Raw genomic sequence first — 25,165 nt, 5'->3', positions numbered from 1 at the left:
CAAAGATCAAGTGCATCACTATGTGGCAAAGCCAAGCTGTGGAGACTGCAGGGTATCATAAATAAATGTAAAACTATGAATTAAACACATCACAGTGAAGAATATAACCAAGAAAATAAACACAGAAAAGTGCTCACAAAAATGTCATTTAATAAAGATTTGCTTCTATATAAAGGGGCATACTGTTACACAGGACAGCCCAGGAAAGGTGCAATTGGGAGTGTGAAGATCCAGTAGACAGGTTTAACAGCTCTGTACAGTCTAGTATAATTTTCAATTGCAAATTGAAAGCCTACCTGAGGTTAAACATTCACATAAAGGAGTCAATTAGAATGTCACAAAATATACTCTTTTCCTGGGTCTACATTGAAGAAAATACTTCGGTTTTTTGCAGCTTTCATATGCATGGAAGTCTCACAAAACAGATTTGAGACCACCTAACGTACATACTAAAAATTGCGTAAATAGTATTCAACAGACATAGAATTAAACATTCTTCTTCTCTTTGAAGAAATATTAGCCGTACTCTTTCAAAAGATAGACCTTCATAACAACTAATTCTGGTATCAAGCAGCAGTTTCATTCTGATGATTAGGAAGTCGCCAGATTTTTGTTTCCTACTTCCCACAGTAGGAAATTCAGAGTGAAATCTTCCTGTTTAGAATGTAAACAATAGTCTTTGAGACTTAATATTAGCAAAATTAAAACCGTTCATAACTATAATTGATCCCACAGCAGTTTCAGCCTTTTGCAGGGCAAGTTATTTTCTGCCCATGTACTTGCAACTACCCAGGTGGGCCCAGAAGAGCCAGAGAGAAGATTCCGTGTCCAAGGTGAAAGCTGGAGTGCGGGACAGCTGCTCACTCCTGTCCCTCTGTGTAATTGGATGGCTTTCTGCTAACAAACAGCAAGCACTGTGCACTAAGGAAGGCCAGACTGGACAGGGCTGTTGTCCATGGGAAGGTGTCCCTGCCCACTGCAGAAGGGTTGGACACAGATGGTCTTCAGTAACCCTTCCAATCCAAACCGTTCTGTGATTCATAATTTCCATCCAATTCAAACCTCAGCAGCCAAACAGCAAATCCTAATAAAGCATTTTCACAAAACACTGCCAAAAAATGCAGAGCATCAGATTCACAGGAAAATCAACAATATTATTCTTCCATAGTTTCAAAAGATGTCATCTATGGCAAGTGAAGGCTACCCCACATTCAATAACTCTGAATAAGCCATACAGTGATTGAGATAAAGAAAGATCATTATTCATGCTTTCCAGATTATGTATTTGCCTTGACAGGTAAACTGTTCTGCAAAAGCCTTGTCATCATTGCCAGTGTTTTCCATTTCTTCACCTGACACCATAACAAATTTATTACCAACTCTTTTGTGCAGATTCATCAATCCTCTAAATCAGATTATGTGCATCACTAAATTCACTAGGCAAGAATAAGCGACTATACCTTTGAGTTGCAAAGAAATAGAAAATGGAACTTGGAAACATCTAAACATAACCTACAAAAAAACCTGCTTATTTCTTATTTTCATCTGCATGTCATTAATATGCATCCTGGCATGAGTGCTTTGCATTATAAAGAAGGTCTTACCTAAGGCAAAAATCCCGACTTTAGAGAACATTTGTTAAAAATCATTCTCAGGGGTTTTTCTGTTGTTGCATTTTAAAAAAATGTAATTGGGTGGGTATTCCTTGATAACATTCTCAAAATAAGTTGTACAATACAAAATGCTTTATTTTACCCCCTAAGGGAAAATGACAGCAACTAAGACTCTCATTAGCATTAGTTTCCAAACAACTAATAAAGGAACAATTCTTCAATTCATCTTACATCCAGTGAAATGGAAGCACTCATTATTTTCTGCAGCAAGTCCAACTTTTAAAACAGCATGATGATTTGTTCATAAAAATCTGAGGTACAGTGAAAGAATACAATAGCATAAATGAAAAGCCAGGCTTCCCAAAAACCAGTAATTCAGGCTAGGCTATTCATGTCTCATAGGATCTAGAGACAAAAAAAATCTCTGGTGAGAAAACAGAACTCTAGAGCAATGACAGTAATGAAAAGATTAGTTTGGGCTGGGATGGATTTCACAGACCAACTGGTCTACCTCTCCACTCAAAGAAAGACTTTGGACATTACATCCCACAGGCCACTGTCCAAAATCAAATTCTGAACCCCTCAAAGACTGGAGAGTCCACCATCTCTCCAAGCAACCTGTGGCAGCATGGGCTTCACTGCTTCCCACACCACTTGTCAGAGTGTTTCTTTAAGAAAGGTGTTTGTCCTTTTGCTGTTCACCTTCAAGGTGAGCCCATCCCCTTCCTGCTGCTGACACCTGTCTAAATTTAAGACCAGCAAAAGCACCACTTTTGTTTATAAACTTAAGAGGAATGCCATCAAATATGTGATTACATTTTCCATCTCCCATGTTATCAGTCACAGAAATTTATACAGTCCAATAGTTTACTGCATCCATACTTCTATTTGTAAACCTCAATCCTTTGAAAAATCATGTCTAATCTTCCCCTAAGCCTCTTTTCCTCGAGTCTCTCCCCTCCATCCCATGCCTTAAGCTTTCTCTGGAAAGCAGTTCATCAAGAAATTTCCCTAAAAGGGGAATAACTAAAAATATTACAGAAGTAACAGAGCTCTATTGTAGCTTTCCAGGCCCAATGTGAGGACAACAGGAGCCAGAAATAGAGAGATTTTTTTAACTACTAGAAAATATTCTTATTTCTTCTGCTTTCTCCACTAGAAAATACTTACATTTGACCAATCACAGCCCAAAGCATAGCAAGCAGGCAAGTGCACACAAATCCAGCATGGCAGTTAACAACCAAGAATTAGCAAAACACCTTAGATTGCAGCATATTTGTCAAACTACATTCTGTAAACCAGCTTTATACTGGGTTTGCCACATGCAAAAATAGTTAAGACGAAGGAGAACACATCTTCATTTAAGAGAAATCTTAAAAGCCTAATTCAAGGAATTATTAGTACAGATCTAATTATTGCAGAAAAAAGTGAACATTACTATACATTAAAAAAAACAGTTGCAATAGTAGTAATAATTAAGACTGTTGTACCTGTACCTCCTAGTACCTCACTCCAGTTCTTGGTGTTAACTCTTCAAATGCCACTTTGACTGATGATGTCTATGCCAGGGACATACAGCAAGCCATTAGCACCCCAAGTCCAAGTGTGATGTTGACAATTTCTTTCCCTTTACTACATAATTGACTTGAAAATGGTTTTATGTTTGATACTTCACTTGTAACATCTCTATCATTGTACCATCCCTTGTCAGTGAGAATGGTCATATCCAGGTTACTGCTGAAATAGCCAGAAATGCAGCCCCTTCTCCGTTCCCCTGAAACATTTACAATGAACTAGAACTGGGCATTCTTTTTACTACAAAGTTTATCTGCAGGAACCAAGTTAAACACAAATGTCTGGAATGCTGCTCTTCTGAAACTATTTGTTGCCACTGTAGACTACCTTAACCTTAGCTTGCCATAAACTGACATCTATACAACCTTCTCAGCTGCAAACCCATGAAACAGCAGTTCTAGATATATCAAAAAATACTGTTACTTAAATATATTATAGCAAACTTTCAAGTCTGAAATTACATTCTAGTTCTGAGTTGCCCCATCTTAGACAAGGTGGTCCTTTCATCTCTGCATTAAAATTTTACTTCATTCTTAAAGCTATTAGGAATTAAGGTCTAAAAACACCTACACAGCTTACTTAGACTTTACATATTTAAAGCAATCAGGTCAAAACAAATCTGAGACTAGAAATACATACTGCACACTTTTATCAGGTCAAGGCGACTGTACTGGTAAACATTCAGAAATCACAACTAGTAATGACTTCAGTTGAAAAATAATCCTTAAGATTACTATCCCAAAAGTACTTTTTCCTCCTGTTTAAAAAATATTGATGCCTTGTAAGTCTTCCAACCTAGCCAGGCAGAGTCACTTCCATAGAAACTAGGGAAGTGCAATTGGGGGACCAACTCTTTGGACAGGTGGAGGTTCTTCCAAGTGATCCTTGGTTGATAACTTCACCTCCATCCCAGAAACAAGCTGGGAGAGTTGATGAACCTCAATTTCAGAAGAGACAGCTTAGACTGTAATCAAACAGCAATCTAGTGCCATCTGCACTTACCAATTTAAACAAGGGAGTTCTGAAATAGCTTTCTCTCCAACAGACCTGATGACTTCTTCCTAGAAAGGCTGACTGCACACTCTAGTAGGTATTTATGAGCACCTCTGCATTAGGAGCTAGAGAAGCTAGAGCCAAGCTAGAGAAATCATGCTGATTTTAGATTCTAAATTAAATCCAAAACCCATGAATAGGTTGATCTTCTACAACCATTGGAGAACACCAAATGTGGCACAGCAAGTCAGCACTGTCCCAATTCAGATCTAGGTACTACAGATATTTTTTAAAAAGAACCATCCAGACACAGTCTTTTAGTTAATATGAAATTAGTAAAGTATTGAAAGCTGAGTAGTGGTTTATGCCTGGTATACAGGAAAAAAACCTACCTCAAAATTTAGACATCAGATTTTCAGTTCCCACGTAAGTTTCAAATTAGCAGAAATTGAGAAAAATGTTTTAGCACAGCAATACACCATCATTCTAAAAATATAATATTGTCTGTGTGAGATACCCTCATCACTACTTAAGAGTAGTTACACAAACTCTTACATTTATTACAAAATAGATTTCCATCACTACATACCAATCTCCAAAAGGCTTTTATTTATCATCTTAAAGTAGCAGATATAAAAATAAACTATTATTCAATATTCAGTTATTTTTAACATATAAATTTCTTTTTGGAAACAGAAAACATACACAGAAAAAAATAATTTCCTGCAGATGTCCCACAAAGCACAAAACTCTGCATTTGTTCTACCGCTGCAGTAAAAGAAAGCATCTCCAGAATAAGGGAATGCAGTCCTGACAGGCTGTTATTTCTCCCTGTAAACTGCAATGCTCCACATGGACCTGCATGGAATCTCATTGAGGCCTGAACTGAGGAGGCTGGCTGTCTGGAGCAGGAGGTGGCGGCGGTGGTGGCGGCGGCAGCGGCAGAAACGAGTAGGATGAACTGTACGCGTTTGGGCCTGTCCACATCATGTTCATATTTGAAGGCGGAGGGGGGAACTGATGCCAGTCACTGACATAACCAAAATCTGGAGGAGGAAAGCCATACTGTTGCATGGTTGGATTTTCTCTCCCGTGAGGTGGTGGGAACACTGGTGGTTCCTGGTGCATCCTCCAGTCTGAAAAGTACAGCGGTGGTGGTCTTACTTGTGGTCTGAAAAACCCTCGAGGGCCTGATGGAGCAGCAAACAGATCCCTGGAGAACCCTCTGCCACGGTACCCCCTTGAGTAACTTGAAGCAGGCTGCTTCACTGAGTGATGAAGTTCTTTATTCTCACCTAAAGAAGAAAACAAATATAAGACTCCCCCCACACACACAGCTGTAATATTATTTTGGAAAGATCAGGCTTAGTCTTCACAAATCTTTCAAGCTGAAGTCAATGAAATTTGTAAAGCAATCTTATCAACAAGTAATACTGGCAACTAATACATGAAGAATGAAACAACAGCAGCAAATCTACTGTTTAGTAACTAATCTTGATTGATAGAAGTAATAGCAAAAGGATGATCCTGAGAGTTGCAAACTCAGACTTTAAAAAAGAAATTTCATCTTCTTTCCCTGCAGACCTTTCATTTGTATAAATGGATCTCAGGAACATGCAAATTTTGAGTATTTTCGAAGCTTTTAAAACAAGATTTTAGAACAACACATTTTAAAACTAAAGATAAATCAACACTGCATTACACTGAAGGGGTATCCAGCCTTCAGTCCCAATTTGGTATTACAGCATAGACACAAGACACAAGAAATTATTCAAACTCACATTACTAAAATTAACTTAGTCTATCAGAAAAACCACAGTCTCTACCATCTAGCCAATCAGTTTTCAGCATTCATCTATTTAAGACAAATTCTTCCTTGCACAACTCACTCTAAACATACATTTAATGTTCATAACAAATATACTGCCCCTTTATATAAATATCACAGAAATTTTAATGGGATTAGGACTATAAAATGAAAAGCACTGAAATACTAAAAATGTTCCAAAGAGCTGTTAAGATATTCAAAAAGCTGCAGAACTTAAACCCTCAGAAGGATTTTATGGCTGGGAGCAACAAGGTATTCAGGAATATAATAGCACATAAAATCACTGAAATTTAAAAGCCTGTGTGAACCTCATCCTTGGTACTAGACTACATAGCTTTTCAAAGGTGAAAATGTTTTTTAGTCTGGAAAGGTAGTTGGATATCAGAACTTTTACTCATTTTCATGGAAGATTAGGAGTTAAGATTCCTTTTGTACAAGCAGGCCTCTTGGAAGCACTGAAGTACTTGATTAAGTATTTTCGTTCTTTCCTCAAGTACTCTAACAAGAGACAATTTTAATATACTCATGTAAGTCTTCATCTGAGACCAACTTTATGCCTCAATTTGTGACATATCATTGCTGTTGAATTCTACAGTCAAAACAAATTGCACACAACTTCAATCTGTGCCATATTATTTACAAAAAACCCACAGCAAAACAAAACCTGTCTTCCTTGACAAGAGTGCAGCAGTTCCTCCTGCTGTGTTCTCAGTTATGGAACAGCCATAGGAACAGTAACATCCAGTAACAGCCTCAAGAAGCCCAAGGCAAAGGCAGGTCTGCAATAAACTGGCAGACCAAGGATGTGGTGGAAAACACACATATGCTGGATTAACAGAAAAAATAACCACCAGTAATGAAGAGAGAGTGCAGCACAATTGAGATCCATCTCTTAAGGGAAAAAAAAAACCTGTCAAAACCATAGGGCAAAAGCCAGTCCAAGAAAGATTGTGGCTTTATTTGATTGATACAAGGGAGGATTATACTGCACAAAAAGTATTAAAGGACAGCTACTGATCTCCCAGATCAAGAGAAAAGGGTTTCAGCAGGGCACAATGCATATTAGCTTTACAAAGGAAGAGCAGAAAAGTCACAGGAGTCTGAGAAATTCAATGGGGGAAGAACCATGCTGCAGATAGCTGAAGCAATCTGGTAAGTAAGCAGTAGAAGAGGGTAAGGGATGAGAGCCATATTTAAAAAGAGAGGTATAAAAAGCATGCACCCAAAGCAGACCAGTGAGAACAGATAAAGAGGAATGCAATATGAATTATTCAACCAAAATGGCAATCAAAAAAAAAAAAAATCACAGTTTTTTTCAGGAGAGGCATGAGAGATGAGAAAATTTGATTATGGTAAACAGAGCACAGCTGCAAGCATGCACCTGGAACAGATACAACAACAGCAGGAGAAAGGAGAGTAAAGAAGGCTATTCAGATTATGAAAATCTCTACACAGCTTTGCTCATCAAATGACTGCATTAGGTAAACAGAAAGGTTCTCAGCAGGTTACAAAAGCAAGAGTTATTTAGAAGAGTATCTGTATGTCATGGGTGAGGAAGAGCTTCATTTTAGACAGAGGAGTAAATTCTCCATCCAAGACCTGTATCTCCTCCCTTGATTGCAAAGAAATGGATTTCCAAAAACTGCCCACAGCCTTCCTCTGTCTTCTCCCAGCACTCAAAGGCTTTAGCTGAACCCCAACCAAATGGTGGCAACTGTTCAGAATCCTCACTGTGTGTCAACCAACACTGTTCTAAGAGCCTTTCACTTTCCCCTGACAATTGCTCTGCTGCTATACCACCTCCCTTCCACAGGGCTTCCATTTCAGCAGAATAAAACTTCATTTTAGTTCTAAAATAATAAACATGGAATGTAGTCACAAACTCAAATGTAAGTTAAAAATGTACAGAAACTGTTAACTACAGAAAAACTCAATCACTAAGACAGTTATAAATGGGCATTCCAAACTTAGATTAACAGACAAAAGCATTCACTCACTTGGTGGAAATGTTTCTGATCGGACTTTCTTCCTTCCTTGACTTTGAGGTTTCTTTTTCTTCTGTTTTGCCTCTCTTTCTTTATCATCATCACTGAAATCCAAAACCTAGCAAAAAAAAAACCCATCAGCTAGCTTCTCCGCATAAGAAAAAAGTTACCACGCCAAAAATTAGTCATAACACAATTGATGCATGACTCAGTTATCCTTTCTAATTTTCCTGAAAAGAGCAACATTCCAGGGCTGAACACAAATGTTTGATTGCCTAGATGTTAGTAAGAAAAGAAAAGGAGCTGGCTGAAAAGAAGCTGCCAGGAAAAAGCTTTCAAAGATTAACTGCAGATAAGATGAATTAAAAAATGAATTTTTAAAATAAATAAAAATTACTTTGGCAAGTAATACATAATTCAGCATTACAACTACATTAAAAAAATCTCTTCTCTAAAACTGTCACTACACTGGAATTTTCTGCAGTATATTTAATAACACTTCCTGTTCAATTTCAAATAGCAATGCTATTCCAAAGAAATTTTCAGCTTTGAGGAATGCTGTCATTTACAACAGATTCAACGTCCCTGCAACATTTTCTCCTTGTTACACAAGGTTTTGCTACCTTTTGAATCCTAACTTACATGACTGAGGGTAAGTTATCAGGGACAGGGAAGAAATCTTCAGCATTAATTAGTTCCCTCAAAAACAGCTCACTCTTACAACTTAAAAGGGGTAAGATTTGTTCCTAACCCCTCTTCCCAATTCTGAAAGTAAGGGCTATGCTGCTTACTTCTACCATATACACAGAGCATGGATCTCAAAAACACTGCACCAAAACAGTGCTTAAAAAGCCTCAAAGTTAATTTTGAATACAACTATTTCTTCTACTGCATAACTATATGACATTCAAAAAAGCTGTAAGAACTACAGCAAGATGATGTATACCATGAAGTAAAATCTTTCACTAACTCCTGTTTTTTTCTAAGAACTCCAGTATACTATACTCCAGTAGGGCAGAAACAATGAACACCAATTTGAACATTATATTATGCTCAAATTATTTAAGCAAATAATTGACACCTTTTACTGCTATTTAATTTCCACGTAACATCCCACAGAAGTCACCCCACAGAAAAACTATGGTTAGCTGCTGCTGCTAGCCTTGCAGCATACAGACCACATTTTGTCATCCTCTGACCCAAGACAAAGCTAGGAGAGATTGTATAAGTGACTCTACAAATAAGCTGGGCTAGTTAAGACAGACATCTTTTCATAAAAATCCTTTCTTTAGGATTTTTCTCCCTTCTGAGAAGCTGTGGCCTCAGCAACAAAATGCAAACAATGGTTATCTGCTGCTGTGGAATGCATCAGGTGGATCTGTGATTGGTCTCCTGTGGATGTTTGGATTTACTGACCACTCACGGCAGAGCTGCTCTTGCTCTCTGCTGGGACACAGAACTTCATTATTCATTCTTTTCTATTCGTAGCTTAGCTAGCCTTCTGAGAACTTTTCCTTCTATTCCTTTTAGTATAGTCATAATGTAATATATATTATAAAATAATAAATCAAGCCTTCTGAATATGAGATCAACATTCTCGCCTCTCTCTTCACCTGCAACCCTTGTGACCGCCGTCACACCTGCCAAAAAGGAATGTTTACCATATAACTAAAAGTAGCAAGTAAGAAAAGCCTGCCATGGATTAATTTAACATTCATACAAAAATGAAGCTTCACACTATCCCAAAAAGAAGTGACTCCAACAATTGCACAGTTTACTACAGGGGCTGGCAAGAAATCAGCTTGCTGGCTGCAATCTGAGGTCTATGAAAAGGTCTGCCCCTAAGAGACAATTTCAAGCATCAGTAGCATAAAATCTGATCTGCACCCCTATCAGCAGCTATTACCTTCACAGCAAAAGCTACCTTCTATCAGCTAATCAACTGTCACAGCTTGGGATAGCATGGTATAAACTAACTGCTAGAACTAACCAAAGATTATTCTAATTGAGGGTTACAAGATGTTAGATGTGGTTTTTTTTCCCAAACAGAGCACACAGTCAGAAGAGTGCCCACACTTGTCATCACTGACTTTTTTTTTTTTTCAAGCTTCCTTTGTTCGTTCCTATAGTAAGGTACAACAAATTTAAATTGAGAAAAATCTTTAAGAAAAAAAAAAAACAAACTTTGGAAGAGGCAATGAATCTGTATCTGCAGATTTGACTAACTGTACTTGGCCAGACTAACTGTACTTGGCCAATAAAATTTCAAGGGCTCCTACAAACTCAAATGACACATCTACAAGCTTATCTCCCAAACAGCTTTTAAAGCATGAAAAACAGAAGAGCTCAAAACTAGCCAATAAGCCCATCTGATATCATCACCACAAGAAAACTCCTAAATGAAAGCAAGTTAAGACAGATTTCCCTAAGTATTGCTTTTCAAAGCTCTATGGATAACATATCTACAGTCCAATTCTTATACAACACTTGTATTTCTCAGATTATGATTCTCTGTGAGATTATGTCTCTACAAAAAAGGAAGGCAATTTACAGCCAGAACTGACAGACAAGCATTCTTTGAGAGAAGTTAGCACTACACAGCTCTGTTTCATTTACAGGAAACAAAAAACTGTATTTCAAAACGCATCATCCTTATTCACTACTGTAGAAAAAGCAACATTCCAAGTTGACAGACTGATACATCCTTACAGGACTCATCTTTGAGCCCAGAAAAAGATCATGTCACAACATCTCTTCAAGCCAGAACAACCATCCTGGGGTAAGGACTGTGAGTGAAAAATTTAACACAGTCCCTACCAGCATCCTTCTGGACAAACTGTCCAGTGGTGGATGAGCAGGTTCATGGCGCAATGGGTGAAGAAGTGCCTGAAGGTCAGAGTTCCTCAAGGCTCAGCTCCAGGGCCAGTTTTGTTTAACATATTTATCTATGTGGACACAGTATTTAGAAACTGCAGGATCAAGTCTGCTGATACCAAACTGTCATTGACTCTCCTGAGGGACAGGAAGCCTTGCAGAAGGATCTAGGTGGATTGAGGCCCTGGGCAATGATTAATGGGATGAAATCTAATCAGTCCAAACACTGCACACCTATGATGAAGTAACACCAGGCTCAAGTGTAAATTGGGAGAGGAGTGGCTGGAGAGCAGCCCTGCCAAGAGGGATCTGGGGTGCTGCTCAGCAGCAGCTCAGAGAGGGTCAGCAGGGTGTGCCCTGGAACCCAGAGGGCAAAACCCCATCCTGGGGTGCATCAAGCACAGCAAGAACAGACAACCAGCAGAGGTGACTGTCCCACTGCATCCAGCCTTGGGGGGCCTCACCCTGAGTGGTGTCTGCAGTTCTGGGCCCCACACACCAATAATGTCAGTCCTTGGTTGCATCCAGAGGAAGGAAACCAAACTGGTGACAGCACTGGAAGGCATGTCCTGCAGAGACCAGCTAAGAACCCTGGACTTGCCTCATCTGGTGGTAAGGAGGCTGAGAGGCAACCTCATTGCTCTCTACAGCTTCCTGAGGAAGAGGAGAGAGAGGTGGTAATCTCTTCTACCTGGTATGCAGTAATAGGATGAGTAGGAAGGTCCAAAGCTGTACCAGGGAGGTTCAGACTGGAAATAACAAAGAAATTTTTTACTGAGAGGGTCATCAAACACTGCAAGTCATCAAGAGACTTGTAAAAGAGGTGGCTGACACCCTAAGCCTGTCAGTATTTAAGAGGCATTTGGATAATGCTTTTCACAACACACTTCAGCTTATGCTTCAGCCCTTGTCAGCCCAGACTGCTGTAGGTTCCTTCCAACTGTAATAGTCTATTCCATTCCATCCTAAAAATCAGTTAGAACACTGAAAAACCAAAACCAAACAAATACCATTACCCCCTACCAAAAAAACCCCAAATCCCACAAAACACACCTTTCCTACCAAATTATGGAGTGAGAAGCATGTATTACATAGCACAGAATTAAGCTAAAAAGGCAAACATTTGGAAGATTCAAAACAAGCAGACAGATCTCTTTAGAATACTATGGTAGACACAAGGTTTCTAGGAATTTCAGTTACTTTGTATATGTTTAAAGTAGAAACTGCAAGGAAAAGTGACTCAACTGTTGTGATGTAAAACAACTCAGTAAAACTATCAGCCTTGTGATTCTTATTGAATTTTCACAGAATGTATAGCTAGAGTGGAGTTAAGGACCACTAACAGATAGTCATTGAAGAACTATTTACAGATGCTATAGCAAATGAAGTCAATGGTCACAAGGAGCTCCTAATTCTGCATGACCCTGTATGACAGCGCCATTTTATGGAAGAAGCCCATCTTCTCTCATGGAACTTTATTTTATAACAGCAAACTGTAGGGTAAGCTTACTATGAAGCATTTAAAGAATGCAACAGAGATGGCAAATTAATTTTGAAGACCAGACAGCTCAAATGTCCAAGCAGTAAGTTTGCAGAGTACTAGTAAGCCTTTAAAGACAAGCAATTGCTTACAGTCGATTGAAGACAAAGCTGCAGTGAAAGAATAGCAGGGAAAAAAATTCCCTAGCAGAAGCAAAATTATTAGGGAAAGTAAAAGCACTGCTACCCAAAGCTAAACATTCAGGCTGTCAAATACATTCTTGAAGGACTAGAGGAACTGAAGATATACATTTTTGCCAACTGCAAAAAGCAAGCAGAGAGACAGGTAGTACTCTCTACACTCACTATGAGACCCCTCTTAGTTCTATGACCCTCTCTTTCAATGAAGAGGTACATTCAAGTTTTGCCTCCATAAAAAGATAACCTTGCTAATTACTTGCTCTGCACAGAATATTTTCCACATATGACTTGTGTAAAAACAATAAACAAAAAAACCCAAAACCCCTCTATAGTTACTTCAGGTGGTGGTTCTTGGTCATTCTTCCAAGATGCATCTGAACCTTTTTCCCTGAAAGAAGAAAAAAAAAACCACAAAACACAAATTAGACAATCCAGATAGACAAAGGCTAGCACCTCCTATAAGGTATCACGTCTCCCAGAACAGGAGCTTCCTCTACTCAAAGAGTTACTTAGTTTTCAATATTGTTTGTGAGCAAACAGCAACATCTAGGTCAACTCAGGGCTTCACTACTCTTGAAAAATCTCCTACTTCAAGTGATGACTGAACATTTCAGTCAAACATCCTAACACTAAATTTTAGACCATATTCTCTAAACAAATCCTTTAGAACCTTAATTGCTTTAAACCTGAACTGAGGTAGCTCACTGCAACTTTCTTATGCTAACTGTTGACTACAATCACAAGCATTCTTTTCTTCTAGTTTCAGAAAATGTACCTTTAGTTAAAAAGAACCTACTCATTCAGTAGTCACATGAACTCATTCAGTGGGACACAGGCTTTCAGTATAACTACAGCAAATTCAGAACCAAAACACCCTCAGTGCTTGCTTTACAATCTTATTAAGACAGTGTTATCTAGACAACTAGGTTTCACCTTTCATTTTTTTGTAAACATAAAATTAAATTGCAAGGCAAAAGACATTTAAAGACACAAAAACTCAATTGTCTTGCCTGACAAACACCAAACAAATTTGGATTAGTCTAATTTTTTTAACCCACTGCAAAGTCCTTCACTAAAGATCAAGTAATTTCTTTGATTAGCAAAGAATTTGTGAAACATATTTAAATTACATTCTCTATAGTCAAGGTTTTTTCCATGCTGCTCTTAAATATTACATGTTTTGGTCTGAAATATCAAGGTACAATCCTTATCCTTTGCAGAAAAACTGTATAAAACAGTGCAGTACTGAAAATTTTTACTTGAAAAATAGAACCACACAGCTAAAACCTGAACATCTAAGAGTTCAGTACAAAATGCCTACAGTCATTGCTCTTATAACAAAGAGTTTTTTATGTATCCATCAAGTCAGCAACAATCAAGTAGCAGTAACTACAAAAAAACTACATAACCATTGGCATCAACAGCCTGTACTTCAGAGGTGCTCAGCCACACCCATGAGAGCACTGGCAAGTCATCTGGAGGTACCTCAATCCCCAACTATAAAATTGAAGTTCAACCTCTATATGTCCTTTTGAGATTATGAATAAAAAGGAAGGCAAGGAAGATATTTTAAACTTCAATTAGAAGAAGACATTACAGGGAGGAACATAAGGACTCTATACTAAAGTTATTTCTCAGCTGCAGAAAAGTTATTTTATTAATATGAACTGAACTGCTTCTTTCTTTCATCTTGTTATTTTTGAGCAACACATGCCTGCCAGAAACAGCAGAGCTCACAGGAATTGCCAAGACCTACGGTCATGCAGCAATATGTAACATCACTGACTGCAAACTTTAAACCATTCAAGGTCAGGCAGCTTATCTCACTGTCCCAAAGCAGCCTTCCTCATTTCAGCAAACAAAAACTGCTTTTCATGCCCCAAGGTATTTAATATCTTCTGCAAAGAACAATATAGTAATTCTTTTGACTTGTGAAGTTATATACTGTAAGACCTTGAAGTCTAACAAAAGGTAATTCAGAGGAATCATGAAAATACATGAGCTTTTTTAGAACTGGGTTTCAGGCAATATAACACAAGCCTATCTTTAGCAACAAATTATTTTGCATTCAGAAAGTTTTACACTACACTTTCACTTATTTTGCTATGAAGTGTAAGGCTTATTCATAGCACTGCAAGTTTGTACAATGCAAGCAGATTGCATTTAAGATTTCAGAAAAAGCTTAAAACTCAGTGTTTCTTTCAGATCTTAATCTTGATTCCTTTCCTTTTCAAAGAACCATCAGTTTTGAAACTTTAAGCCTGTAATACTCCACAATCTGGTCTGCACACAGTCAAACTAAGAAAAAGCAGAAAATAAAAATTGATTATCAAACTTGCCATCTACTAAGGTGCAAAAGTCTTTTAGTGGATCACTGACCAAAGCTTGACTTTTCTACTATTCATGTCACATTCTTATAGCATTGAAGTGTCTTCATACAGCATTACAGCACAATTCAGAAATCAGTTTTCATTAAAAATAGATGAAGCATTTCTATTTCATGAAAAGGCAGCTTCAGTCAATAGAACCAAATGCTTCACACAAGCTTAAGTAATTGGACTGACAAACCCAGAAATAAGCTATCGTTTCAGTGTACTGTAACTTAAGTCACACTACTCATGCCAGTCAAGACAAGAAACAATGTCTGAAGCACTGTTCAGCTGTGCTGCTAAGCCATGGAAGTCTCAAGTATCTTACCCAGGTTTCAGGCTTTTATCACCTATGACAATCAAGTACCACCAAATGAAAAATGGTTTCCCAAACTATTTCCAAAGCATGAAACAAAGCAAAACACAAGTCTCCCATCTCAGATGCTGAGTACAGCACATGGTTACTGATGCAGCAAGCAGATGATTAGAGTCTGTGCACTTTACTGTGCTAAGCAGCAAAGTTTAATAGCGCAAATCAAAGACAGCTGGCATCAAAATGCTGCAGAAAAACAAACAAGCATCAGAGCAAGAAAGTGATCTATTTTGGTCCTCACTGAAGGGAAGAAAATATGCTTGTTGCTTGCACAGAAATGAGGAAGTTAAGAAAAAAAAGACTCCTGCAGGTCTGACTAAAGAAAAGAACTATTCAGTATGAATACTAGCACAGCTGTAATGAATGCAAACAATTAACCAACTCCTGAGAACTCATCCTAATAAACAGAAACCAAGTCACTTGTATGACAAAAGATAGCTAACCTATAGTTATTTCAGATGATTGCTCATCAATAATTAGAACATTAATATCTAACTGTCATTTATTATGTTTTATTTTTTAGTCTGTATCTTTGAATACACGTTCCTCTAAATGGCATCAAGTCTTATTTAAGCATGCTAGTTTCCTCAGGCAGACTGGGATACACAAACACTGCTGAGAAGTTTCTGAACATCATACTACACTGTCACTCAAATCCCTCCTCTCTTGCAAATTTAGAGGGCAATTTTTATCTAGAATTGTTATCCTCCAATTGTGAGGACAGATAGATTCATTGATAATTACATTATCAATAGATTTATTGATAATTACATTTCAATTCCAGCCTTATAATATGAACTAAAAATAGTAAATTAATACAAACTTGTTCAGAACACAAACAAGTTTATTATCAGTTCTGAAACTATACAGGAATCTAAAGAACAAGAAAAGGTGGAAAATTCATCTTGAAAAACTCTTTTATACTCATGAATATGTGTGTCAGGGTATGGAGGAAGTATCAATGTCTTTTCTGGTTGTGGTATTTTAGTTAACAGCAGCATAAAAAGAAAGCAAGCTTAGTATTTTAAGTAGAATAAGCTAAACTTTAGTAATTACAGCATTCAAAGGGTTGCAGTTTACAGCTACTCTTCATTGTTCTCAAAAGCAAAATAGTACAGTCTTGTTATTACAACATAGTTGAGAATACCTCAAGGAAATATAAAGTGTTAAGCTTAGTACTAGAGTTTCTCACTGAAGACTCAACCTTAATGCAACATTTTTAGCTATATAAAAAAAAATATAATCAGATTAGAAAATAAATCAGACTCACTGTTTTAGTTTTTCTGCAAATATATACTGGGTGAAGTCCTCTACTGATGGAGCAAAATACATGCTATCTTGCACATTAATACCTTTCTCTTTGATATGCTCAGAGCTGTTAAATCTTATCACATAAAAAGGATGTGAAACAGGACCAAATACCTCAAATATCTGAAAGAAATAAAATTAAAATGTTTAAGTAAACTACAAGTAGATTAGTAGTAGCTAATTTCATTGTAGACTGATGTTTAAGAAGGCCAATGTATTTTCAAAATGCAGCATCAAACAGAAGTTCCTTTTGCACTCTTTTAATTACGAATTTTGTTTGACAGCCTATTTCCCAAACTACTGTTTTTGATGATGTGGAGCAGTAAGTTCTCACATCCTCAGTAATCCTTCCTTTTGTCAAATCTCTGGTTTTTTTGTGTCTGCTATGCTTTCAAGTCTTGTAAAAATCTCCTGATCATTTTTTCCTCCAAGTTCATCTTAACAAGATGCCTTTACAGCAGTTACTGCTTGTTCCCCAATTCCATAGAGATGAGAATTCTGCCATGTTTTACAGAACATCTGCACTGTTTGCTCCACTCACATCTAGCATTTAGAGATATTTCAGTAGTAACCATTGTGGATGATGGCTTTCCTTCTACAAAAATGGAAAATTCAGTACAACAACCCTCTCAGCAAACATTCTTCACTGGTCTTAAATCAGAACAACACAGCATAGAAGAAAACATTCCCCATTTTTCATGAAACTTCACTCTAACCACTACCCCTATCTGGCAGTAAAAGAGCACACAGCCAGATATTTCAAGATGTCATACATCTGAAAACTATGTCTTCCTCTCCACAAGCCCTCTGAAACACTGGAAACTCACCAGATACTGCAATTCTGCAAGGATCCAATTAATTCCAGGTTAGGAATTCTTGAGATTAAATAAACAGATGAATATAGCAAGAGTCAAAGGCACAGAGAGAAACTATTTATCAAGGAAGCATTCTCTTTCATTTAGTAGACTTCAACTCTACCTTCTGGAGCACTAAAGCATACTTCCAATTTTATATTAGAATAACAAGTTTTTATTTTACACTCACCTTTCCTACTGCTTGCCGATCTTCTTTAAAAATTATGCTTTCCTCATTTACTGGAGGCAGGCCTTTCAGTGATTCAATTATTACTAAAACAGAAATAAAAAAATAAATTAAAACTTCATGTTTCAACAGCAAGTAGTTAACTGTAGTAAAACTTAACAAACCACACCTCTACTTGTCTACTTCAGTTTGTTGAGCTGCAACCAAATATTCTTTCACACGTGTAAAAGTACTTAGAATCACACACCCCTTCTCCAATGCTTATATTGCTTACAGAATTATTGTTCTCTGGGGTAAAGATAGTCCTAAGAATCATACCAGAACACAAAAGCTTTCTAGCAGTTCAGTTACAGTAGCAACTGATGGTGTTTATAAATGCTTATACCCAATCTGTTCGACATTCTGCAATTTAATGCCATAGACATCTCATACAATATTTGTGCCTAATGATGACTGAACTTCTCTACCTGTAAAACAACAGAATGCCCAGTTAAGCTTTCTCAATGACTGTCCATCAGCAAACAGTCACTCAAATACACAGTGTCACTCCAAAAAAAGCTCAAGATCATCACTCCTAAATTTACATAAAAGGACTTTCAGCAATCAACATATCACCCAACTAAAAGTTACTGCTACTATTGCAATCTGCAAAAAACTTAACGTGCCAAACAAGGAAATGACAATTCCACCAGCTTAATAGTTCATTGAATTTCAAAAGAATTTGTGAAATCAATTTCTTTTGTGCCTACCTTTAAGATAAAATATACAGTGAAAATACCCAATGTGTTGTTTAAGCCTCATGAGAAATATACCTTAGCAAAAAAAAATAAAAGACAAAAATCCTCAAACATCTGCACAAAAAAAAATCCTACACAAAATACACAAAAACAACACATCAAAACTTCTCAGATAATGTTCTCAACTTGATTCACCACACGTAGCTCCCAGCCTGCAGTAAGCTGAGGAAAATATACTCTGAAAATGTACAGTGCAGTAGTCCCATGAAACAGGAGAAACATTACCACCTCCAGCCTATTTGACTTACAGCTTCCCCTACCCCAACCCATCCTAAATTGTCAGCTTCTACTCTTGCAGAGCCCAAAGTACAGCCCCAGGGAAAGTTTCTCATGTACACCAAAGCTGTTTGCTTTCCAGGTCCCAACCCACACAGGGATTTTTTTTCTCTTATCTAAGTACCTTGAAGCAAAACACAGCATAACTTTTGCTAAATTCTGATACACTGCACAGAAGTTCAGAGAAAGTACTGTCATTTTGCTTTTAGCTACTGCACAGCATGCATGAACCTGCACTGCTCTAGCCTCAAAGGTACCTCACAGGATGAAACATCCACTCACAAGTGTCACTCACTCACTGCACACTGATGAACTTGGAAGCTTGCTACAGAGAACAGCAGAGATTCTGAGGGACACCAAAGGGACAGACAAAGAGTACTGACTGTTGTGTCAGAATAATATTGGTAGCTTTCAAAAGAGAAATCAACTCCCCTCAGACTAGACACAAACCTGGCATACAGAGGTACCAATTTAGTTCAAAAATTAAAAAAAAAATATCCCAAATTAGCTGACATCCCTAATATAGCCACAAATCAACTGAAATTGATGCCCGTTTTCAGAAGAGCTGGAAAGAAACTAAAATGCAAAGAGAAAGAAAATTCATAAAGCAAGGTAGTTAAAGCAAGAAAATAATCACAGGTGTCCTGGGGGTTTACACCATTCATATAGTTTCATTTCATTATGATTATTAGCTTGTTTTCAAACTTTCACCAAATCTAATTCAACACTTTATACATGTACATTACTTAAAGTAGGATGCAGCCCGAAGAATTCATCTACCAGTAAACTGGTATTTGAAAACATTATACTCACCAGTGAGGATTAGAATTAAGGATGGTTTTCAAAACTGCAGTCTTTAAAACAGTTCTGTTTATAGTTTTACATTTTAAACCAAAAGTAAGAATAATAGCAAGTATGATTCAACTTGTTTTTAAAACTTGTTTTCAAACTACCATTTTAGCTGAAGGCAGCCTTCTTGAAGTCCCCATTAATATCAATAAGCAAGAAAGGGCAAAGTGGAAAAGAACCAGATTACTATCTTCCACACCCTCCTTCCCAGCTTCCTGCAAATAAATGAAATTTAATCTCACTAAAGTAATGTAAAGGAATTGCCTGTATTACCTGAAGTCTTCTAAAAGAAAAATTAGTATCAAAAGTTGCATACTTTCTTTTGTACTACATTCAGCCTAAATACTTTAACTTCAAAATTGAACTTAATTTCTAATTTTCATAAGCAAACTGCTTGGAATGCAGTTCAAGCAGAATGTACACTTGAAATAGCCTAAATACAAACATACTGTGGATGTTTTAGTAATATGAGCTTCAGCAAAACTTTGATTTCATTTATCAAATACTGAGGTCCCACACAGATCTGCAAAGAACCCTACATCTCTATGCCTGCAGTTAAACCTACATCCATTCTGTATCTCAATCCCATTAAGCTTACCCTCCCATCCATAAATCATGTTAGTCACACCATCCTCTGACTGCTGACAATGAGCAGCTTTCATTTGCTCAAGGTGTCAGAAGTGGAATGAATAAAGATATACATAAATGAAATTGCACTGTTGAAGAAACAAATCTTTTTCCTGTCCTCATCTATTAACAAGCAAGCACGTGGGAGTGCATTGCACTGCACCTGTGCTTTTAGTTATACAGCTCCTATATATTCAGGGATTATTCAAAATAGCACCTACAACTGGAAGATTTACTTAAAACACTTAAATACACTAACTGTGGGCAGTAGCAATATAAAAACCATAATACACAGTGGAAAAAAAAAAAAGGGGTTTGAATAAAAAAAACTAAACAGAGAAGTCACACAGAAAAACATGTATATAAGCCAAATAAAAGGTAATTCAACACAAACATCATTGTTAGCTCGAATTCCAACTCAGCAACCTGCTACCCCCAGAAACAGGACACTGTAGGGCTGACACTTGGAAGGAACAGCTAAGAATACAATTCATGCAGAGATATACAGAAATTATAATAATTAAAAACAAAGCAAACATATCTTGCCTACCTAGCTGTTCAATGACGCTGGAAACTGTCCCAAAGAGCTTCAGTTCAACATTATCTGGAAGAATTATTGATAAGTCTTCAACAGGAGGCAATTTCTGCAAACATCAAGTCAATGTTTAGCATATAATATCACACAAAGGCACTTACCACTTTATCACTGCAGAAATTTGACAGTTTGAAAAAATCCCCCGGCATTTTGAAGATTTATTTTTTAAAAATCTACTTTGATTTGTCTCTTTCAGAATCATTCTAAATGAACTCATCTTGGGGGACCACCACTTTTGAGGCAATCTCTCCTACAGAGACACTACTCTACAAATCTCCATCACAACTACAGCAGAAGCCAGTTTTATTAAAATGGAGAAAGCCAGCAATTGACAGGCATTTCATCCAAGCTGGATGTACAACCCAATAATTAAACAATCAGAAATCAAAAAATAAGACCACTTGTAACAACATTCAATGCATGCTGGAAGAAAAACGTACGCAGCAAGAGGCAATACAGCATAAAATACATCAGATGTGTATCATCTGATTTAACAAAATGTAGTATGTCCATTTATATCATGACTTGGATCTTTACAGAAGATGTAAACAACAACCTATACAAAGAGAATTATTTTTAGCTGAAAGTTGCATTTGGTACTAGATATCAGAGAGAACACAAAAAGCCAAACTCCAGATACAAAAATGAGTACTACAGCATATTCAAATTAGGCTTTTGCCCATATAAGGATCAAAATCTACTATCAAAGACTAATTTACACCAAGTTCATCATCTACCTCCAATCTACCCATGAACTAAGATTTCTATGATTATACTATGCTGCTATGAATTCAGTAAAGACTTTATGAAATACAAGGCAACTACAGTAAGCATTATCTTCAAATTCAACACCCTGATCTTAGCACTGAACTGCACTTTTAAAGACCTCAACTAGAAATAAAATCCCACACAAACAGAAGAACCTTATCCTGGTTTATCAACACCTCACGTGATAATCTTCACTCTAACTAAAGTGTTTGGCAAAGGCTTAGAGAGCAATGCAAAGATCAAATAGGCCAAGACTTTCCCAAATGCTGTACCATTAAACACAAATGTGAATTCAGATAAAAACACCACACCGTTCTACCAGCCAGTGATTTTTATTTAAACTTTAAATCAAGTTCACTGCTAATACAACTGAGTCACTTTTTAAAGTGAATTCAAGGGCGAAAGAGAAGCAGGAAGGTAAAATCTGATCCTGTATCTCAAAATAGTACCTTCTGCCACAGTATATAGAGTATCTGCCAATCCTTGTTTCAAAGCAAGAGATTTCTGAAACAGTTCCTAACTAACACTCCTTAATACATACACCCAAAAAACATGACTTTCTATGTTATTGACTGTGGTGGGTCTCACTGCACAAAAGTCAATTTTCTTCACAGAGGCTGTTATGGGGTTGTGTTTGGGCTCTGTGCTGGAAACATTGCTCACAATATAGAGATATTTTTATTATTGCTGAGCAGAGCTTACACAGAGCCAAGGCCTTTTCTGCCTCTCATGCCACCCCATCAGTGAGGAGGTGCAAAAGGAGTTGGGAGGGGCACAGCCAGCACAGGTGACCTGCACAGACCAAAGGAACATTTCCATACCATGTAACATCAGGCTCAGCATACACAGCTGGGTAAAAACAGGAGAATGAGGGGCATTCCCAGTGATGGTGTTTGTGTGCCCAAGCAACAGTCACACATGGAGGCCAGCTTTGCTGGGGATGGCACAACACCTGCCTGTACATGGAAACTGGTAAACTAATTTCTGGGTTTGCTTGTTTGGGTGGCTTTTGCTTTACCTACTAAACAGTGTCTACCTCAGCCTTGGAGTTTCTCTTTTACTACTCTGAGTCTATCCCCACCTTGACACAGGAGGACTGACTTAAAATATAAAATTTTAGTTGGGTCAGTAGGAAAGGGTTTAAAAAATACCACATTGTACTTACATCAATAGGCAACTCATCCTTTGTCCTAATACAGTAAGATCTGTTATCCTTCTCATTTGGATGATCATCTTCATCAGATACTGCTGAAGATGAAGATGAAGAGAAGAGTGTACTTGATGAACTATCTGAATCTGAATCACTGAATAAAAAAACAAACATAGGAGTTACAATACTGCCTTCTCACAGTCACTGCTCTTGTAAAATCCCAACATTAGCATAACACTGAGTGAAAGTTAAGAAAATATTTATTTCAAGCAGTGCATCTTGCACAATGAAGGGGGAAAAAATCTAATTTTTGCACATAAAATGGATTCGTTTTGTAATTCATGTCCTGCCCAAATCCCCTGGTAAATATTCAGAGTAATTCAGTATTTCTCACTGTCACATGTGTAAGAGATGTTTATTGTCCTAGACTCTTAATATTTCAAGTAAAAAGTGGAGTAAGCAACCAGTCCTTATTCATGTCAACATGTTCATTTAGCAAAAGGTTAAGTTCTTCAAGGGCTGGTGGAAGAAAAAAATGCAGAGCAATTGATCCTAGTAATGACAATAAGAGCACTTCTCCAAATAAACCTTTTGAAAAGGTTCAATACAGACCTTTACAGACAGGAACACCAATATAGCAGAAAGAAAAAAAAAATCAGACTAAAAGACTGATCCGTGGAGGGAGTTAAAGAAAAAACAAAACAAAACAAAGACTGAGATACACGCAAGACAGGCAAGTTATGAAAATTTCATCTTTAGGGCTCATCAGCACAACAGATTTTGGAAGTAAAAAACACTAGACACAGGTGAAGCCCCTGAAAGTCAGGAATTTCACTCTCCATCACTTCATGATATTCGAGGAAAACTCTGAACCACCAAGAGTACTTCTGAAGTCAAACTTGAATCAATTAACTGTTAATGAAGCCTTGCACCTTTAAGAGGAGATTGTTAGACTTCATTTTAGCCTCCTCTAGTCAAAAGAAGCTCATGGCCATGCTGCTGCACTGGCCAAATAAGAAAACACAAGACTTCAACAACCAAAGTGTGCAGACTTCTAACACTGCAACAGAACCCACATTTAACCAGTTCCCTTTCACCAACTACACTGAATATCAAATCACAGATGCAGCAAGTAGAAGATGGAACCATTAAAAAAGAAAAAAAAAAAAACAAAAACTTAAGAATGAGCTTTTCCACTGAGATGCCAACATCAGAGGACAGTGGTACAGTGTGCAGACTCCCCACCCTGAGTCCAACACTGAGGTTTTCCAGCAGTAACACCGCGGGTGTCCTGTCCCAAGAGCCGCAGGTGCATTCTGTGAGGAACACACTCTCCAAGCCACAACCACCAAACTCATGCTTTCGTTAAATGCTACACCTTTACAGCACTGTTCCGCAGACCTAACTGAACAGATTCCTGGCAAAAATGTAACTGAAAAATTACACCTTTGATGAGAAGGAGCAAGCTCCAGAAAGTGAAACAGCGGGGCGGAGGGACACGGCGGGCGTGCACACCGGGCTCCCGGGCGCTCAGCCACAGCGCCAGCCGCCCGAGGCCTCGGCCAGCAAGGGGCGACACGGCTGAACCCACCTGTCCGAGTCCGACGAGAGCACAGCGGCGGCGGGAGAGCGGGGCCAGGCGGGCGGCGGCGAGCGGCGCGGTCCCACGGCTGGGGGGAGAGGGGCCTGGGCTTCCCCGCTGCCCTCCGCAGGGCTCTGCACCATCTCCTGCTCGGCCGCCCGCTGCCCGCCCGGCTCCACGGCCGGCTTCTCCAGCTGCTCCACCACTTCCCGCTGCCCGCCCGGCTCCACGGCCAGGCACTCCATCTCCTCCACTAATTCCTGCTGCCCGCCCGGCCCCAAAGCCGGGTTCTCCACCTGCTCCACCATTACCCCCTGCCCGCCCTGCTCCACGGCCAGGTCCTCCCGCTGCCCTCCCAGCTCCACGGCCAGGGTCTCCATCTGCTCCACCATTTCCCTCTGCCCGCCCGGTTCCACAGCCAGGCACTCCGTCTCCTCCACCACTACCCGCTGCCCGCCCGGCTCCTCGGCCAGGTTCTCCCGCTGCCTGTCCGGCTCCACGACCAGGCTCTCCATCTGCTCCACCACTTCCCGCTGCCCTCCCAGCCCCAAAGCCAGATTCTGCAGCTGCCCGCGCGGTCCCGCGGCCGGGTCCTCCAGCTGCTCCGCCACTTCCCGCTGCCCGGCAGGCCCCAAAGCCGGGTGCTCCAGCTGCTCCACCACCTCTCGCTGCCCTCCTGACTCCACAGCCAGGCACTCCGTCTCCTCCACCACTTCCCGCTGCCCTCCCAGCTTCACAGCCAGGTCCTCCAGCTGCTCCACCACCTCTCGCTGCCCTCCCGGCCCCTCGGCCGGGTTCTCCATCTGCTCTGCTACTTCCCGCTGCCCGCCGGGCTCCACGGCCGGATCATCCAGCGGCCCCTCCATTCCCGCGCCACGCGGG

The 25,165-nt window shown here is 38.9% G+C and overlaps 1 protein-coding gene across 1 annotated transcript; it reads right to left on the bottom strand.

Moving 5' to 3' along the window:
- Positions 1-1,133: 1,133 nt before the first annotated feature.
- NAF1 (nuclear assembly factor 1 ribonucleoprotein) lies at positions 1,134-25,165 on the bottom strand. The gene is made up of 8 exons (XM_063156279.1): positions 24,293-25,165; positions 22,717-22,855; positions 20,739-20,832; positions 17,643-17,725; positions 16,561-16,721; positions 12,885-12,936; positions 8,007-8,112; positions 1,134-5,476 (listed from the first exon to the last, which is right to left on the bottom strand). The coding sequence occupies exons 1-8, from the start codon at positions 25,147-25,149 to the stop codon at positions 5,052-5,054; spliced, it is 1,917 nt and encodes a 638-aa protein (XP_063012349.1). The 5' UTR covers positions 25,150-25,165; the 3' UTR covers positions 1,134-5,051.

This window comes from Melospiza melodia, chromosome 5 (genome assembly GCF_035770615.1).
Source record: "Melospiza melodia melodia isolate bMelMel2 chromosome 5, bMelMel2.pri, whole genome shotgun sequence".
Classification (NCBI taxonomy): domain Eukaryota; kingdom Metazoa; phylum Chordata; class Aves; order Passeriformes; family Passerellidae; genus Melospiza; species Melospiza melodia.
The sequence above is the reverse complement of the archived record's forward strand: the minus strand, read 5'-3'. Positions and strand labels throughout refer to the sequence as shown.